This window comes from Gymnoscopelus microlampas (genome assembly GCF_963454915.1).
Source record: "Gymnoscopelus microlampas genome assembly, chromosome: 4".
Taxonomy (NCBI): domain Eukaryota; kingdom Metazoa; phylum Chordata; class Actinopteri; order Myctophiformes; family Myctophidae; genus Gymnoscopelus; species Gymnoscopelus microlampas.
The window spans coordinates 25,122,873-25,141,593 of record NC_139941.1 but is presented as its reverse complement, the minus strand read 5'-3'; the positions used below and the strand labels follow the sequence as shown (position 1 = coordinate 25,141,593).

The 18,721-nt window shown below is 41.2% G+C and overlaps 1 protein-coding gene across 1 annotated transcript in view; it reads left to right on the top strand.

Moving 5' to 3' along the window:
• The window catches only part of ipo11 (importin 11), a 204,046-nt gene that overhangs the window by 31,563 nt on the left and 153,762 nt on the right, over positions 1 to 18,721 (top strand). The window contains exon 8 of the mRNA XM_084054558.1: positions 11,453 to 11,501. Within this exon, the coding sequence (XP_083910684.1) occupies positions 11,453 to 11,501 (49 nt within the window). The remainder of the gene's footprint in view (positions 1 to 11,452; positions 11,502 to 18,721) is intronic.

Below are 18,721 nucleotides of genomic sequence, written 5' to 3'. Positions count from 1 at the left end.
ATTTGTCTGTTGAGTCGAAAATTAGTTTGGTTGCACTCTGCAAAATGTTAATGGCAGTTATTATTAAGAGTGCCTGACGCCTGGAATCGGGAGTTGACTCTTGAGCTCTTCTCCTGGCCATTGGGGTGGTGAAAGCCCAAATCCATGGAGCAGTTAATTCAATTCAGTCTCAAATAGATATGAGGGTGTGTCTGGGGGATAGCTTTGGTTCTCCCAGGGCTCAGAGTTAATGGAATCATTTTCACAAAAAAATCGGGTCTTTTGAACGTGAACTTGCCGCTTCCCGTTCTGCCCGTCATGAGTGGTTTGTTGAACGAAATCACGACACTGGTTGACTTTGAGGATTCCTCTTGTTTCTTGGTGAGGGGAACCGTATACATTACATTGGTGTAAGAAAAAAAGAATCAAAGGCCCAGCCCCTGTTTTTTTCATGAATACGTCCTTTTTTTTGGCTTAATCTGTTAAAAAAGCATTTTCTGCTTTACTCAGATAGTAAAGTGTAGAGAGACAGGAAACCGAGGACAGAGAGCAACGAGACGTGAGATGTCGAGAGTCTGACCCGTGTCCTCACAGCTGACATGGTCAGTGCACTAATTGCTCTCAACTGACTGTGGTCAGTGCACTGATTGGTTTAGCTAGCAGGCTCATCTGCTGCAATTAATTTTACAGACGGGCTGAGTGAACCTTGTCTCGGTTGACCTTGCCATTGCGAGATGAAAATATTCAAAGGTTCTACCTATGCATACAAATACCTGCACAATACTTTTAGGCATTCTTTTTTTTTTTTTACAACTTTATTTTTAGTATTTTCAGTTATTAAGACATACAACCCCACATATACCCCACCCTCCCCGGTTCCCTCACAGAAAATAAAATAACAACAATAAAACAACATTTATAAATGGGAGAAAATAAATAAAATACGAGAGCAGTAAATAGTTGAATTTGGAATTGAAAACAAAATAAACAAAAGAATAAATTAAATTAAAAAGAAAAATTCTTAATTCTTAATAAGCTTAAGGGGGTTTTAGCGTAACCAGACCAGACAATTAGCAATTCATTTGGCAAATATAGGGTACCACACATCCAAGTACAATTAAAAGAGTGACCAATATTCCTAGAAAACACAGTGAACAGGAACAAAATATAAACACTTATTGAATCAAAATATAGTATCACTTCCAGCAAATGTAGGAAAAGACAGAGTAAGGGTGAATTCAATAAAAGGGGACCAGGCCTTTATACATTTTCGGGGAGGTTTATATCTATTGTACCTGAGCTTTTCTAATGGTATAAAGGACAGCACATCCTTGACCCATGGTTTATCTGATTTCCAATTGCGGAGAATAAGCCTCCGGGCTATAAGTGAAGAGAATGCGATGAAGTGGGCCTGTGGAGAGGTAATTGGTACATCATCATTGGGAACTCCAAATATAGCAGTTATTGTATTGGGCTCAATTGTTACATGACAAATGGATGAGAAGGCATCAAAAATATGATTCCAAAACTGAGTCAAGGATGTGCATCTCCAAAACATATGGTAGTGCGGCGGCGTAGCACGACAATCGTTTACTTTTGTGATGAAAGCGCCAAATTTGGCAGAAGTGTTGATCGATATATTGGGAACAAAACTGGATATTGGGACATCAAAAATTCTCACCCTGGTGGGCGTGGCAGCCATTTTTCAAAATGGCCACCAGCGGTTGATCAAATCTTCCTAATTTTTGTCCTAGTAGGCCGAAATGTTGCTCAAGTATGTGAGTATGAAGGTGTGTGGGTGTGTTCATGCTAATTGCCTAAAAGGGGGCGTTGCAATGGGAGTGGCCTAGATAACAGCAATACTATGGGAGAATTGTTCAAATGGTGATACAAGCGGGACATTTGGTACAAATCATCTTTGGAGATCACGCTTCGATTTAGGAAACCAGGCCACTCTTAAATCAAAGATGGCAGCCTTTTTTCAAGATGGCCGCCAAAATTTGTTTTTGCATTTTTGCATATCTTTGCCTATAATCATTTGAGGTCAATCACCAGATCACCAAATAGCACTCCCATAGTATGTTTTTGAACATTTTCAAACAGGAGTTACCATTTATTACCATCTAAATTAAAACTTTTCAGAAACACGCACTACAACTGTGCTCACAGTCAAACTTAGGGATTAAAGCAAAACAAAATCTCATGAATGAACCTGTACAAAAACAAATCCCATCTGGTTCTGTGTCTTTCTCAGTGAATCCAGCCACCTGCATGTCGTCTCTCACCGCATCCTTAAACATCCGCTTTGGCCTTCCTCTTGTCCTCTTATCTGGCAGCTAAATCTTCAGCATCCTTTTCCCAATGTACCCCTCATCCCTCCTTTTCACATGTCCAAACCATCTCAACCTTGCCTCTCTCGCTTTATCCCCAAACCTTGTAACCTGGGCTGATCCTCTAATTTAACCATTTCTGATGATGTACTTCCTTCCTCATCCTCAATTCTGCCACCTCCACCTCCTGTCTTTTCGTCAGTGCCACCGTTTCCAAGCTGTACAGCATCATGGCTGGTCCTCCTCCGGTATTATACATCTTCCCTCTCACTGGTATACTTCTGTTACAAATAACTCCTGACACTTTCCTCCATCTGTTTTCTCAAAGTGCTCCTTCCATCTTCTCAACACACAGTCTTTGGTTGCTAGAACATTTCCATCCATCCTTTATCACCTTAACCTGTTGCTCATCCTTCCCATCTCAGTGCCAAAAGGTGCTGGTCCTTTTCTCCCTCCTTGGTGTCCAACCTTCCATACAACTACTCATACTCTTTTCCTTAACCCTCACCTCACCTTTCTCTCTGCCTTACCCCCCATCTCTTTGTACTCCAGCTCCCAGTACTCAAGCCGTGCTTGAGTACTGCAGGCTCCAAGGGCTTTGAAATAGTCTATATAGAAGTAAAAGTTCATATGAATGGCCAGTAAGTTCGCTGTTTTACCCCTACTGATGTCAGAACGATTTTTTCTCCATTCAAGTGGATGGGTTTTTGACGAACTTTAGACTTGATTTTCTTACCTTAATAAACATTGTCATAAATACTATATGCTTCCAGTCGCTAGTTTAAAGTCTTCTTTCAATCACCATGATATGCTGGGGGGCGGGATGATTTGATTGACAAGCTACCCAACCAATAGCATGATTTCCGGTTGCGCAGGATATGACGCGATATGACACGATATAGAAAGATGGCGGATTTGAAATTCCTGAACAATCGGCTTCATTTACGTCTGTAGAAACCAATGGCGTCACTTTGTCCATACATTTTTACAGTCTATGTGCTACTCATACGCTGGCACCGTCACCGTAAATGGTTTGAAAATGTTCAAAAACATACTATGGTCGTGCTATTAGGTGATTTGGTAATTGACCTCAAATAATTTTAGGTAAAGATATGCAGAAATGAAAATACAGTCTTTTGGTGGCCATCTTGAAAAAAATGGCTGCCATCTTTGATTTATAATGCCCGGTTTCCTAAATCTAAGCGTGATCTCCAAAGATGATTTGTACCAAATTTCCCGCTTGTATCACCATTTGAACAATTCTCCCAAATTTTGCTGTTATCTAGGCCACTCCCATTGCAACACCCCCTTTTAGGTAATTAGCATGAACACACCCACACACCTTCATACTCACATACTTGAGCAACATTTCGGCCTACTAGGACAAAAATTAGGAAGATTTGATCAACCGCTGGTGGCCATTTTGAAAAATGGCTGCCACGCCCACCAGGGTGAGAATTTTTGAATTTTTTTGAAAAATTTGTGATGTCCCAATATCCAGTTTTGTTCCCAATATATCGATCAACACTTCTGCCAAATTTGGCGCTTTCATCACAAAAGTGAACGATTAGGCTGATATATCGTGCCACGCCGCCCCACTATGGCCAACAGTGGCTGGCTCCAAATTACATCTAATACAGGTAGAATCTATATCAGGATAATTTTTTTTAGGCATTCTTTTAACCAATTATGGTTTTATTTTATTTTTTTGCCATTTGTGTCATTGCAGTCGGGCTTTCTGATTGGCTAGTCTCCAGAGTCTCTCTGACCCCGACAGACTGAACAAAATCTTGTTGATGGCCGACCCAGAATTGGTTGTTGTTGCTGTACTCTACTTGATGTTAATGTTCTCTACCTGTAACATAAGACAGCTGGCACCTTGGCATGTATTCTACAATTTTCTCCTTCACTCCCTCTATTTTTCTTGCAGCTTTTGCTAGTTGTAGAGTCTTTCTTTCCTTCTTGTCTTGTATTTACAGAGGGATGGAAAGGACTTGTAGTAAGTGATAGAATCCTGTTAATCATGTTCTCTTGCGCCTCTGAGGAATCTTTTAGTGGCAAGCTGAAGGTTATATGACGGGAGCAGACCACACATTAAAAAGGCATTAGGTCTGAGTGATGGCTGGTGACTTCACTTCACAGCAAGCAGAAGTAGTGGGTCAAAGTTAATATTTCATGGTTCGATCTATAGGCAATTATTTTCTCAAAGAGACCTCCTGCCATAGCGCTTCAGTTTTCCCATGCAATTTTCATTAATTATTATTATTCAACTTGTGTTGTTTACAAAGTAAGATAACCTGAAGGAAATTTGTTTTGCCTCCTTTATGGTTAAGTGTCATACGGACTTACAAAGTACCTTAAAATTAACACTTTTTACAAAGCAGAACATTGTTCATCTGTATGAACTCTGTCTGTCCCCTCAAAAGTTGACTAATCACAGCTCACACACTGCAGAAGTGTGTGAGCATATAGAGCCTATATTTATAGAGCATATATTCACACAACCTTAGTTGACCAAAGTGCTGCACAGGTAAAAAAAACAAAGAAAATAATATAATTAAAAAAAAACACATAATCATGTATAAAGCATATAGCATGTATCCATATAGGATACACGGACATAGAGCAAGTATATTTACATACAGAGGTTAGGAAACGCTAGATAAGAGTTAAAACAGGAACATTTAGGTTTGGATGTTGTTAAAAGCCAGAGAGAGTTTAAGTAGAGACTTCAAAATCTCAAAGGGACTGAGCAGATCTGATGAGGGGGGAGATTGTTCCACATCTCTGGGGCTGCCACCGCAAAAGCGTGATCACCTCTGGTTTTGATGGGCTGTTAAAAAAAAATCAGCAAATATTATATTATGTATTATTATATTATAAGATTATATTATATTATATATTAAAAAACTGCATCAAAAAAGCAATTATAGTATAAATAAGGATATAATATATATATATATATATATATATATATATATATATATATATATATATATATATATATATATATATATATATAGAAGTTAGACGAGATTTCAATCTCGTCTAGCGAGACTTAGATTTTTTTTTTTGCACAGTGTTCTGTCAATATGAACGTCAGATCTCATAAAAAAAAAGATAAAAAAAGCTATTAAAATATGCGATCTAACGCAAGGCCTATCCGCGCACGTTTTAAGCTGTGGCGGACCCGGGATTGAGTTATGAAATGTTTCTATTGTACCATTCATCCTAAGATATCATAACGTCATAGAAAAGGTAAAAAAAACTTAGTCCAAAATTCTCCTTTAAGATGGCTATTTTAGGGTTGCAACAGTTAAACGAACTGATCGATTATGCAAAATAATTGATTTTGACAAGTTGGTGAAGTTGATAATGACAAGCCCAAAATAATGACGCTTTGTTGAAAGTGGGCACAAATAAATAATTCATAACTTTTTATATCGCTGTATATATTTCTGGTTTTCTCATGGCATACCAATGGGCCTCAGTACACCGTTTGGGAACCACTGATCTAATCATGTAGTCTTCCCATTTCTTCCCAGAGTTGTCAGCTCCATCAGTGCGCTGTAACGTGATACAAATTACATGAAGAAGGTTAATCACCAATAATGGGGTGAGGTGAGGTGATACACGGATTATGGCATTTGAATAAATTAGCTGTGGGAATTGGTTAAGGCTAATGGAACATGGGTCATGAATCAGAAATCTGTGATTTACATGTTCATTAATTAGATAATTCACCTGGTTTCTATTTGTGAGATCAAGTGGTAGGCTAATCAGGCTAATCGTTTTTTTATTTATATATTTTTTAAAGCCAGTTCAAGAAGTCCTCATTAAATAATTTTAAAATGTGTCCTTCACTACCTAAGATTGCCATTCAAAACAAACAAACAAAAAAAACACGTCACTTTTTGGTTTCTTTCAAATGTGACATTTTCCAGTTCAGTGGTTTGACTGATTGCGGTGACTATGAATATGTCACCTTGTCTCTTCAACGAGATATTGATTGGGTTATGAGGACAATGTATGGCCTCCATCCTTCATCTTTCATTACATGCCGTCACGCCCGTGTGTTGCTGACACCATTGAAAATTATGCCAGAGACTGCTGCAGCAAAAAAACTCGACCTCTAAGAGTTTGGCTTCGCTAACCTAAAGGCAACTTTGCAGATTTACTCCAACTCAAAATTGATTAGTAACTGGTAGCAGCCATCATAGGTGCTATGGCCTTCCAGACCCACAAGGAACAGAACGATGCAGCCTTATAATAAACCTGCACCGTAGTTTCTACCAGTTTCCATGAAGTGCGATATAGGCTATATATATATCTCCCACGCACACGCGCGCACACGCACACACCCCATGTGGACACTATATTGTAGATCTGTGCAGGGAAAATTGGCTGTGGGTTTCCGCCAGGGCTGCAACGATCGATTATTTTCTTAGTCATTATTCTGTTGATTACTTTTTCAACTAATTAAATATAATTGAGAACCTTGGATAAGATTGGATAATTCTTTTAAATCAATTAATTGAAATGAAAAAAATCAAATAGATTTTGTATTGTTGCCTAAATCGATTAGTCTGCAAAAATAGCTGATCTACAAGCTCTAAACGTCTCGCATCACAACACTTTGTTAGCTTGTAGATCTGCTATTTTTGCCATTTATTAAACATTTTTAAATCTATTGTTAAAATCTATTATTGTTTATTTTATTTTATTAAAAATAATTGATTAAATCTATTAGTTTGATTGACTGTTGCGCCGCTTATTTCAACTAGTCATTTTTTTGGCTAGCTACCATGGCCAAATGTAATGGCTGTATGTGATAGATGTCATGTACACACTGCAAAGCTCAATTTATACTCCATCATGTAAGGTTGTCACAAACCAAAAAGTGCTCCATTATTGCTTTTTGCTGTTGCATTAAATGCACACATGCACACATGTGATCGGTGCATTGCCTGTGATCATTTATTGCTACCCGTTTCATGTTGATCACGCCCTTGGTAAATCCATCGGTCTTTCCAGATTTCGCGCAAAATATACATGTGTCTGTTTTCACCATTGAGAGTGTGCGTCGCAGGAGGACAGAGTTGGCAATCTATGCATTTAGGAAGTCATGCACTAACATAAATTCACTGACAATTCACCAGTCAATATATGGTCATACATTTTTTTTTAAATATTACTTTAATTGTAAAAATGTTTGTATTATACATTTTCATTTAATTTAATAGCCTAATAATAATAATAGACAATAAATTACCTCCTTTTTTATCGTCCGAGATGGCCATACATATTTATATTTACCTGCTAATGGACGTTAAATATCCGCTAACGGAAACATTTGCTAGTATCGATCTAAAGAGCCGACAAGTGCAAATGCAAAGAGAAGTGAATGACAGGAGATGAGGTGGAGACTGAAGAGGTAATTCCACAGATTAAACATCACTTTATATCCATAGCCTGCTGGCAGTGTGCACAATAAATATGACACTGATCGGCCCATTAGTTTGCTAATCTAGTTAGACATGAGAGAGAGAGACACACACACACACACACACACACACACACACACACACACACACACACACACACACACACACACACACACACACACACACACACACACACACACACACACACACACACACACACACACACACACACACACACACACACACACACACACACATACAGAGACACACACACACGATTCTCCACTCTGCCTTCTGCCTGGTGGAGTGTGCAGATAAAGCGCGAAGAAAAAAAGAAATGGGAGCATGAAAGACTGACAGACTGGGAAAGGAGGCTATGTAGCCTGGAGCGTTGGCCAGGTTGTCATAGGGATGGTTGAGACAGACATCTAGTGCTGATCATAGTGTGCAGGAAAGGGTGTAGGGCTCGATCATATCCTGGAGGTAGGGGGTGCTATGCCCTTGGCTGTCTAGTAGCTCATCACCAGTGTTTTATATCGGATGCAAGCAGCAACCCGGAGGCAGTGGGGTGAGCTCTCAAATGGAGAGATATGAATATTTTGGACGTTTTGAAGACCAATCGAGGATTCTGGGTCAGATGCAGAGGTTTGAGACAGCATGAGTTGCAGTATTCAAAGGCAGGTGTCATTCACCTGAATGTTGTCGATGTGGAAAGATACTGCAGGGGCAAAGAGCAGCTCTGTTTGGTCTGGGTTGACCTTGAGGTGGTAGGATGACATCCACTGTGAGACATCAGCCAGGCATGCCGAGACACTTCTACATACCTGTGTGGCAGAGGGAGGGAAGGAGAAAAACGGGTGTCATCAGCATGCTGTGTATAACAAGGCTCATTACAGTAAGGACAGTAAAGATCTGACATGGTTACTTCATCAGGTATTAAATACCTGATGAAGGTCAGCTGGACCGAAACGTTACAATAACCCATTTAGACCCGAGGCCGATTCTAAAAACGCCTTCTAAATCCTGACCTATGGTTATCTGAAAAACTTAGGTCAGGATTAAAACATGACCAAAACAATTATGTTGCTATAGTACTGTACATAGCAACAAGAACCCCAACAAGGGTTCCCGGCTTGAAAGGTATAGTTACGTAATGGGGTTACAGGTCTAAATTGGATAAACAACCTTTCTGCTGTAAGTAAAGACAGAGTGTGGGATCTCCTTTTCATTGTTTTTTTTTCTTTTTCTAATAAATCAAACATTTATATTCGAACTCATGTCGTTTTATAATCGCAAGCAAGCAATCTCAAAACACTTGGAACTGCATATTGCTTATTCTGAGAGAGAGCAGTCTATGGAAAGAACTCTTGACTGGCGAAAGGACTATTTGATTAATAATTGTGGATATACTGTAGAGAGAATGCCCATGTGATATGATCAGTTTGGAGTCTATGGTTTCGGTGAACTTGGGATCAACTGTCCCAGTGTGCTGTTCCCAAGCCACACTCCCTTTTGCTTCTCCCCCTCTTCATCAAGGGCGAAGTTGATGTTGATGAGCTTGCCAGTACATAAATTGTACACTTTAGAAAGTGTCCCACTAGGAATTGTGGCTAATGGAGATGGCTTGGAAATGACAGTCAAATAGTTCCAACTGGTTTCCTTGCCTTTAATTATGCCTTCTAGCATGCATGCATGGCTGCACACACACACACACACACACACACACACACACACACACACACACACACACACACACACACACACACACACACACACACACACACACACACACACACACACACACACACACACACACACACACTAGGGCTGTCAGAATTGGCCAAAAATGAAGTTTTATTAAAACATAAACATCAAAAACTGCATTTAAAGACTGCACACCTATCTCTGTCTCACTCCCTCACACTCTCTTCCTCTGTCTGTCTGTCTGTCTGTCTGTCTGTCTGTCTGTCTCTCTCTCTCTCTGCTCTGTGGTTGGTGCTGAAAAACATGCTCCTTAGAGCTAGATCAAATTAATAATTCCTACTTTAGATCTTATTTGATAGCCTCATTTTTAATCAGGTTAAGTTATGTAATGTCAAAGTGTTTCAGTCCAAAGACCCCTTAACTGAGAGAGAGATGAAGCTTCATAAATAATATATTGTATAAAAATAGTGTTGCATATTATTATTTTTTGAAAGCCTTCCATGCCACTTAAGAGGCTGTCAAAGCTAGCTCACCATATTTAGCTGCTTGTCAGACGCTAGCTTGGAAGTATTCCAGAGTTTTTTCTTTTAAGTGCCTATGGGTTGCTTCCAAGTGATGCTGAATCTTTGATACCTTCATAGATTCATTTGACAGTACTTTGCTCAGCGTTGTGTAAATTAGTTTCTGGCCATACATAGTTTCCAGGTCAAAGGTGACTATTTATGGCCAATCAACATTCATTCATTCTGAAATGTGACAACAAAGACGTTTTTACCCTGAAATGTAATTACAGCACTGCAAGTATTTCCAAACGAGGCTTTTTAGATTGATTGAGTACAAATCACTCTCTCCTCAGTTGAGTTTGGTTGTGAAATGGCATTTCAATTTTGAATCAATTAAAGCAGGGGTTGACAAAACTTTTCGGCTCGAGACTCAGAAGATACATTTGGTGTTTCCCTGTTACCCAAACTTTCAAAAATACATCTTGAATTAACCAATTAAGCATTATTTAATAGTGAAAATAGCTGATCTAATAAGCTTACAACGTATTGCAATGAGCTTGTAGAATTATTTTAATGAATGGCATTTTTGTGATTTAAAAAAAGATACATTTTAAACATATGTTTGAAAAAACATTTGGAGAAATTCCTATTTCTTTTTTTTAACAAAACAACAACACAGATATTTACTCACGACCCATAAATATGGGTCTGTGAACCTGGCATGCCCAGCCATATAGCGGAAGAACGGATCTGTGACCTCGTGAGGCCAGCTCCTGTACAAGGTTACAGAGGCCTAGTGTAGGGCCACTATTTTTCTTTTGTTGAATCAAACTTACAATTTCACATTCAAACATGTTTTCAATTCAAATATAGGTTTGAATTTAGAATGCATACTCTTATTCGCTCGATATCTCTCTCCCTCCTTATCTCGCTCTCTGCTCCCATCTCCCACTATTTACCAAGCTTTGTCTTTAAACTTGACCTCTCTTCCTGTCTTGGCTCATCCTGAGCCGAATCTGCTATCTGACTGGACCTGTGTGTGTGTGTGTGTGTGTGTGTGTGTGTGTGTGTGTGTGTGTGTGTGTGTGTGTGTGTGTGTGTGTGTGTGTGTGTGTGTGTGTGTGTGTGTGTGTGTGTGTGTGTGTGTGTGTGTCATTGATTAATGTTGTTGCTCTTGGCCTCATGGCTGAACACTAATACTAGGATAAACAAACCATCTATCAAATCTCTGTCTAGGTATTTTCTGCAGCTAAGCTCTAGATACAGTACATCAATTGATTATCTTTTGCGCTGCACAATGACTTAGTGAGGTTATGCATACTGTATATACCCATGTGCAATGTTCTTGCACGCATATTCAGATTGTATCATTACAGTACTCAGTTAATGTTCCCACTTTTGGCTAATACTGATGGGGCAATCATGAAATATGTGTGTGTCAAAATGTCAGAATAACCTCTCTCCCTCTCTTTCCTCCTTTCCTTCTATCCAGGGCTTTCTGAATGCAGTGTTTGAAAGGCTAAAACAGTTCCTGGAATGCTGTGAGTATAATTATCACTTTTCTCTTTATTATTTCTGTCTAGTCCTCCTTACAATGGACCAATCAGTGTCAGATCATATCAGATCAGATCAGTGCTCTAGCTAACATGATTAGCATCCACCCGTGAGCTGATATGTGTCTGACTCTTAGCAATACTGTCAGTAATCTCAAAGCTGTGATATTGTAAGCAAGGCGATGTATTGCATCGCGACCAGTGAGGTATGTGAGAACAGGAGGCGGCATATTTTTTTATTTGCTCACCCAGCACATACGTATGCCACTAGGGGACACCCTCCTTCCGGGTATTGGTCACATGCTTGTGTCTTTTATGTGTCCTAAAGTCGCAAACTGCTGTGTGTGGAGTGAGCAGGTCCAAGTCGAGCCACGAACGAGCCTGCTGTTGTGCACGAGCACTCTTGGGGAGGGTTCGTAGCTGTGTGTCTCACGGTGCATTTACATGTGCTGAACTGGAAGTTAGCAAATATTGATAACAAAGTTTTAAACTAATGTCACCCCAGTGCCAGCGAAAACAAAGTGTTTTTACCTACCTTTGAAAAACCATGGAATATTTTCCGTGATTGCTGTTGTACTTTCTTTAAGTCATTCTGTGTAACTTAATTTAAACAAAAGTAATTTAAAAGTGGCATTATGGGTGGGTTGACGTCACAAACATTACATGCCCATCCATATATGGAGACTATTCTGGCGTATGTGCAGTCACAAGCGTACGTAAAGTAACATGCCCATATATGGAGACTAATCTTGCGCACAGACAGTTATATAAATCTTGCTGGTGTCACTGATGATGTCATGTTCTGCACTGAGTGGAAAGTCAGTCGGATCAGTGGATGTCCAAATAATATATGATAATCTGCAAATCCTCATATATGGAGTACCCTGATGTTGTCAATAGGATGTCCTCGTACTGACATCTGGATTCCATATTTGTGCATGCCTCACACGGAACTCCATAGATGGGCATAAAAGGGATAAATGTGTAAAACCGGTAAGTATGTAAGCCTTGCCGAGCGATGTGGCCAATAAGGCAGGAGCGTATCTCCTGTTTCTGTAGTGTAAGGAGGCTTGATGTACAAGTACATCCCCCAGCTATGATGTACTGTACTAGTACACCCCCAATCCAACCCTTGATGCTGAGTGCCAAGCAGGGAGGCATCGGGTCCCACATTGGTATGACCCGGCCCAGGGAGTCGAACCCTGACATCCCAATCTCAGGGCGGACGCTAACCACAAGGCCACTGAGCTGGTTACAAAGGGTATTGCATAACTGGGTTGGGCATACATTCCAAACTTACATGGTTCCCGATTTGTATCGTTCCCGACTTGCATGGTCCCCGTTTAAGGCACCGGTCTAGTTTTTCACAATAACCATTCCACATGGCTAACGTGGCTTACATTGAAAAAATCACACCCAGTGTGAAGTGGGCGGTGTGGTCACAGTGGTCATCACAGTGATGAAAGTTCACTTAAAGAAAAGTAATATTTCTGAAGTGTGTGGTGCTATTTATTAACACATTGACTGCCTGAATTATTTTCACTGCCTATTGTTATTCATGCCAGAGATTTTTCAATGAAAAAAAAAAAGTACTCGGGAGCCGAGATACAAAATTTTAAAGTTTTAAGTTAACAAGGAAGTGGATGAGAGTAAAGATCTTCGAAAATTCATATCTCTTTGGGTCAAATTTAAAAAAAAAAAAAGTAAGATTTTTATTTTTTTGCTAAAATCAAGTCGATCTTGGCAGGCAAGTGATGAAAAGCTAAAATCGAGTTAACTCGATCTAGGCAGTCAATGTGTTAACAATAAACAATAAATAAACAATGGTTGGTCCACAATGGGTGATTCACTTAAAAAAAACGTAAATGTGTTTTTTTTAAGTGCATAGTCCTATTTATAGGGCTATGCACATGTGTCATGTGTTTCACTAGCCAATCACAGTCCTGAATAGTGTCAGCCAATATATTTGCATTGAATGTGTAGGGGTTAGGGGTGTACAATGGTGGCCAATCACGGTGCAGGGTTAGGGGGGTACAATGGTGGCCAGTGATTTGCATTGAATGTGTAGGGCTAGGGGGGTACAATGGTGGCGAATCACAGTGCAGCGAATGTCGATGTCCAAACCTCACATATAGGGGCGGTTGCACCGCCCAAAAAGACATTTGTCAGACATTGTGTGAGCATGACTTTGTAGATCTTTGTCACAGCAGTCATTGAATGAAGGATAAGTCTCAGACAAGTACTTCAAACCAAGACAGCAGCGGCCGACTGAGACAAAAATATAATTACTTATATTAGGTGCCACTATCGCTCCCAATATGTACTCTGCTGAAGGCAGGGGTCAGGGTCCTGTTGATATTTTGTGGCTGGCAGCGGGAGGGAGGCAGCTCACAGGCGAGCAAGGGAGAAATATCAGCTCCCCGTCAGCAAGATAAGGTCAGCTAAATAACCTACCGTCTTTTGGATCTGGTCTCTGTTGTCCATCATGAAGTCTGGCTCGCCCAGGGAGATGATAGTCCTCCCATGGAGGTTGCCTCTTTGTCAGTCTATCATCAGATTGTCGAGAAGAGAATCGGCTATCTACCATTCAGACATGAAGACCCTCTGTTCGTAACATGGCCATATTTGCAGTCTGGCCATCCATTACAGTGGGGATCGCTGCCCTTTGGAAGATAACACTGATTCATGTCTTTATTTAGGTACTGTGCTTGTTTACTCCCTCTGTTTCTTTTCTCTCTCGTGAGCCTCTAGTCTCAGGCATCTCACTCTCACTAAGTAATTGCTGTGTTTGATGAAATCTGTAACCAATGCCTCTCTGTCTCTCTGCCCAGGCTCACAGTCACTCAAAACAATCTAGTTCTATTTCACTGTGCCTCAAAGCTATGTGCAGGTCTGATTGGTGGCTGTGTAGATCACAAGGGGCTTGTCAACCCTGATCTATAGCCCCCCCCCCCAGTCAATTTGATGACTTTACACAGCATCTGTTTAGATTACAACTTGACAGCTGCAGAAGAACTGGTAGCAGACCTGGGAACTCGCCACCTCTTGGTGAAATTTGCTGTTCTGAATAAACACACACACACACACACACACACACACACACACACACACACACACACACACACACACACACACACACACACACACACACACACACGTGGTGGACGATGTTTTTTGCAGATAACATTGTGATATGTAGTGATTGGAAGGAACAGGTTGAGGAGAGTCTGAAAGGTGTGCGTATCCACTGGAGAGAAGAAGAGGAATTGAAAGTCAGCAGGAGTAAGACTTTGTGCGTGAACGTGAGGGAGAACAGTGGAACGGTGAGGATGGAAGTAGAGGAGGCAAAGGTGAAGGAGTACTTTAAATGCCTGTGGTCAACTATCCAAAGTAATGGGGAGTGTAGGAGAGAGTGCAGAGTGGAACGGATGGAGGAAGATGTCGGGAGGGATTTGTGACAGAAGGGTACTAGTGAGAGGGTAGAATTGAGGAGATGACAAGGAGGGACAAGATCAGAAATGACTACATTAGAGGATTAACCCAGATTACAAGGTTTGGGGATAAAGCAAGAGAGTCGAGGTTGAGATGATTTGGATGTGGTACATTGGGAGAAGGATGATAATATTATTAATACTAATAATTATCTTACTACTATATAATTGACAAAAGCTCCGAAAGTTCGTCCGGGATTCGCAATCACAGGATCACTCCACATGCCTCCAAGACCCGCCACAGACTGTTGATCAGAGCTATGGCTATGTTTTAGGCATCTTACCCCACCTCGATCAGTGATCAGACTCTCGGCTTGATTGATTCTCTGATTTCTGGCAGGTTGCCATAGCAACCACATACAGGAAGTCTGACCTCTTTATCACATGACCGAGATTGGTAGGTTGGGAGTAGAGGTTAGGGCCGCAAAGCAAAGCGGGGAGGGAGGAGAGGAGACGAGCCGAGAGGAGAGGAGAGGCCAGAGGGGCCAGACTTCGCATGTGACGTGTGTGCAGAGTGACTAGGCCAGTGCTGTCTGGACCAACCTCGGATCGGGCCTAGAATGTGAGGGCCGCGAAGCATCTAGTTATTGTGGGATCGCTTTAGTGATCCCACAATAACTAGATGATAACACTAATGTTATCTTCATTAGTGTTATCTAATAACTAGATGATAACACTAATGTTATCTTCACTATTTATTATTGTCTCCGCCAGGAGACTATGTTTTCGTTCTCGTCCTTCCGTGTGTCCACCAAGCTAACATTGGTCAAGCTTCACGTGACACGTGACAATATGTTGTGCTTTGTTTGGCTAGCGAGACGCATGATGAAATAGAGACCTATAAATAGGTGTGTCACTTCAAAAGATTATTTATATCTTTTGAAGTGAGGTAAGACAGGATTAATCAGGAACAGTACTGGCGGAGACCTGTGCTCCGAGGAGCACATTTTCTAGTTAGTTTTATTATTATTCCCCCCGTTTTTTGGGTCATTTCAATGGAGAAATGCCATTTAGTGACGTCATAATGCATAATGCCATTCTAGTGAATGGTAATGCCATTCTAGTGACGTCATAATACTGATGTCATTGTATTATGACCCTACTATAACACTACTAACACTATCAATACTCAGTACCAGCTCAACATTCTTAGCGATTCCACACTGTTTCTTCAGGAACAGTACTTTCTTTATTCCGCCCGTTTTCGGATTGGTCAAGCTTCACGTGACATTGTGCGATCCCACACTGTGTGCGATCCCACACTGTTTCTTCAGGAACAGTACTTTCTAGTTGTCTCCGCCAGGCCGAAGGCATGGTGGAGAGTATGTTTTCACTTTGTCCGTCCGTGTGTGTGTCCTGTCCGTCCGTGTGTCCGTCCAGCTCCATACATGGGCACATGGTCTGTGAACACCTAACATTGGTCAAGCTTCACGTGACATCACAATATGTAATATAAATAGGTAAGACAGAGTTAATCAGGAACAGTTTTACCACCTGTGTTCCGAGGAGCACATTTTCTAGTTGTCTCCGCCAGGAGAGTTTGTTTTCACTTTCCGTCAGCCAAGCAAACATTGGTCGAGCCTCACGTGACACTTGACAATACGGTGAAATAGTGTGATCTGATTGGCTAGTGACATATAACGGGCTATAAACACATGTGTCACTTTGAAAGAGTCTTTGCCTCTTTCAAAGTGAGGTAAGACAGGAATAATCACTAAATGGCAGGACACCTACACAGACAGGACAGATAGGACACTTACACAGACAGGACGGATAGGACACTTACATAGACAGGACGGATAGGACACTTATACAGACAGGACGGATAGGACACTTATACAGACAGGACGGATAGGACACTTATACAGACAGGACGGATAGGACACTTATACAGACAGGATGGATAGGACAGTTATACAGACGGATAGGACACTTGTGTCATGTTACTATGACACAGTAACATGTTCTATTTTTTGTAAGAATTAGAACATAAGAATTAGAACATTCCCAACATTCCCAACACAAGTCTGCTGGCGGAGACTTTTTCTAGTTGTCTCCGCCAGGCCGAAAGGCATGGCGAGAGAGTATGTTTTACCCTCCGTCCGTCCTTCCGTCCGTCCGTGTGTGTGTGTGTGTGTCCTGTCTGTGTGTTACCAGCTAATCTCCGGCACCGTTGGCCCGGTCGCTGCGAAACTGTGCACACCCACTCCCTGGATGCCAATTCAGAACCTCTGCCCTACATTTTTCACATGGGCCTGTTATAGCGCCACCAGGAGGCCGATTTGTGCAAAACCTATTTTTTCCCATTACACCTACCGTACAGCTTTTATCCAAACGTCATGCAAATCGGTACACAGTATCTCTATAGTCATGTGATCAACCCGGATCTGTTCGATTTCCCATATTGCATCCTCATTGGCTAAGGTTGGCTTCCAAAGTTTGCAGGATTGGTCCGTTTTGAACAAACTGCCTCCAATCATAAACGCAGCTTGCCATTTCCATAAAATTGCATACGCACATTCCCACTAGGCTGAGGAAGAAATGCCACTTGACATTTTTCAAATCAGCCTCATGGTGGCGCTATAACTGTCCGATTTGCATTTTTAACTATAACTGCACCGATCTGCGTGAAACTTTGCACGCACACTCCCTAGAGGCCAAGGAAAAACATCTGGACTGCATTTTTCACATCTGCTTTTTACAGTGCCACCAGGAGGCCGACTTATGTAAAATACATTTTTGGAGATTATTCCTTCAGATTCTGTCCAAAAAACACGCAAATTGGTACACTGCATCTCCATAGTCACGTGACTCTGATGGATCTGTCCGATATTTCATATTCCATCCTATTTGGCTTACAGTGGCTTCCAAAGTTTGCAGGATTGGTCAGTTTTGAACAAAATGCCTCAAAACATGAACGCAGTGTGCAATTTCCGTGAAATTTTGCATGCAGATTCCCTCTAAGCCGAGGAAGAAATGCCCCCCTTTTCACATTCACATTGGCCTGTTATAGCGCCACCAGCAGGTCTAATTTAGCAAAACACATTTTTGGAACAAAATGCCTCAAATCATGAATGCGGTGTCCGATTGAAAGGCCTAAGAAGAAATGCCACCCTTTTCACATTGGCCTATTATAGCGCCACCAGGAGGCCACAATAACCTACCTGACCTGGCGGAGACCTGTGCTCTGAGGAGCACTTTTTCTAGTTATTATTATTATCACGTGGGCGAAATTCAGTTTTCAGCGTCACCCAGCTGATTGCTGCCAAAGTGGTCAGCCTTGAGTGCAACCCCTCATTACTAGGTCTGCAATAGGCTGAAATAACGCTACTGTGTGGGGTAGAGAAGATGAAGACGGACCAGTCCATCAAGACAATCATCACTAATTGCAGCTGGGGACCCTTTAGATCAGTAAAGAAAAAGATGTATGGACAAGTTCACTGGAGGGATAGACCGCTTGGCTCAAGATGACTGACAGCGGGCCTTGGGGCTGTTGGTATCATCAGGGTGGCTGAGAGTTAACTGCATGACACTTCATTATCGGCCCCTGGATCTGGTTTTATGACAGAACATTTTACATGGGAGCGAGTGACTCACTGTTTTTTTTCTTGGATAAAGAAAAGTCTGCTACTTTACTTTTGGTTATTTCCCCTGGGGTGGGGGGCAGTTGACTCTTGCAGTTGCAGCGATAAAGTAGAACAGAGTCCAGAGCTTTGG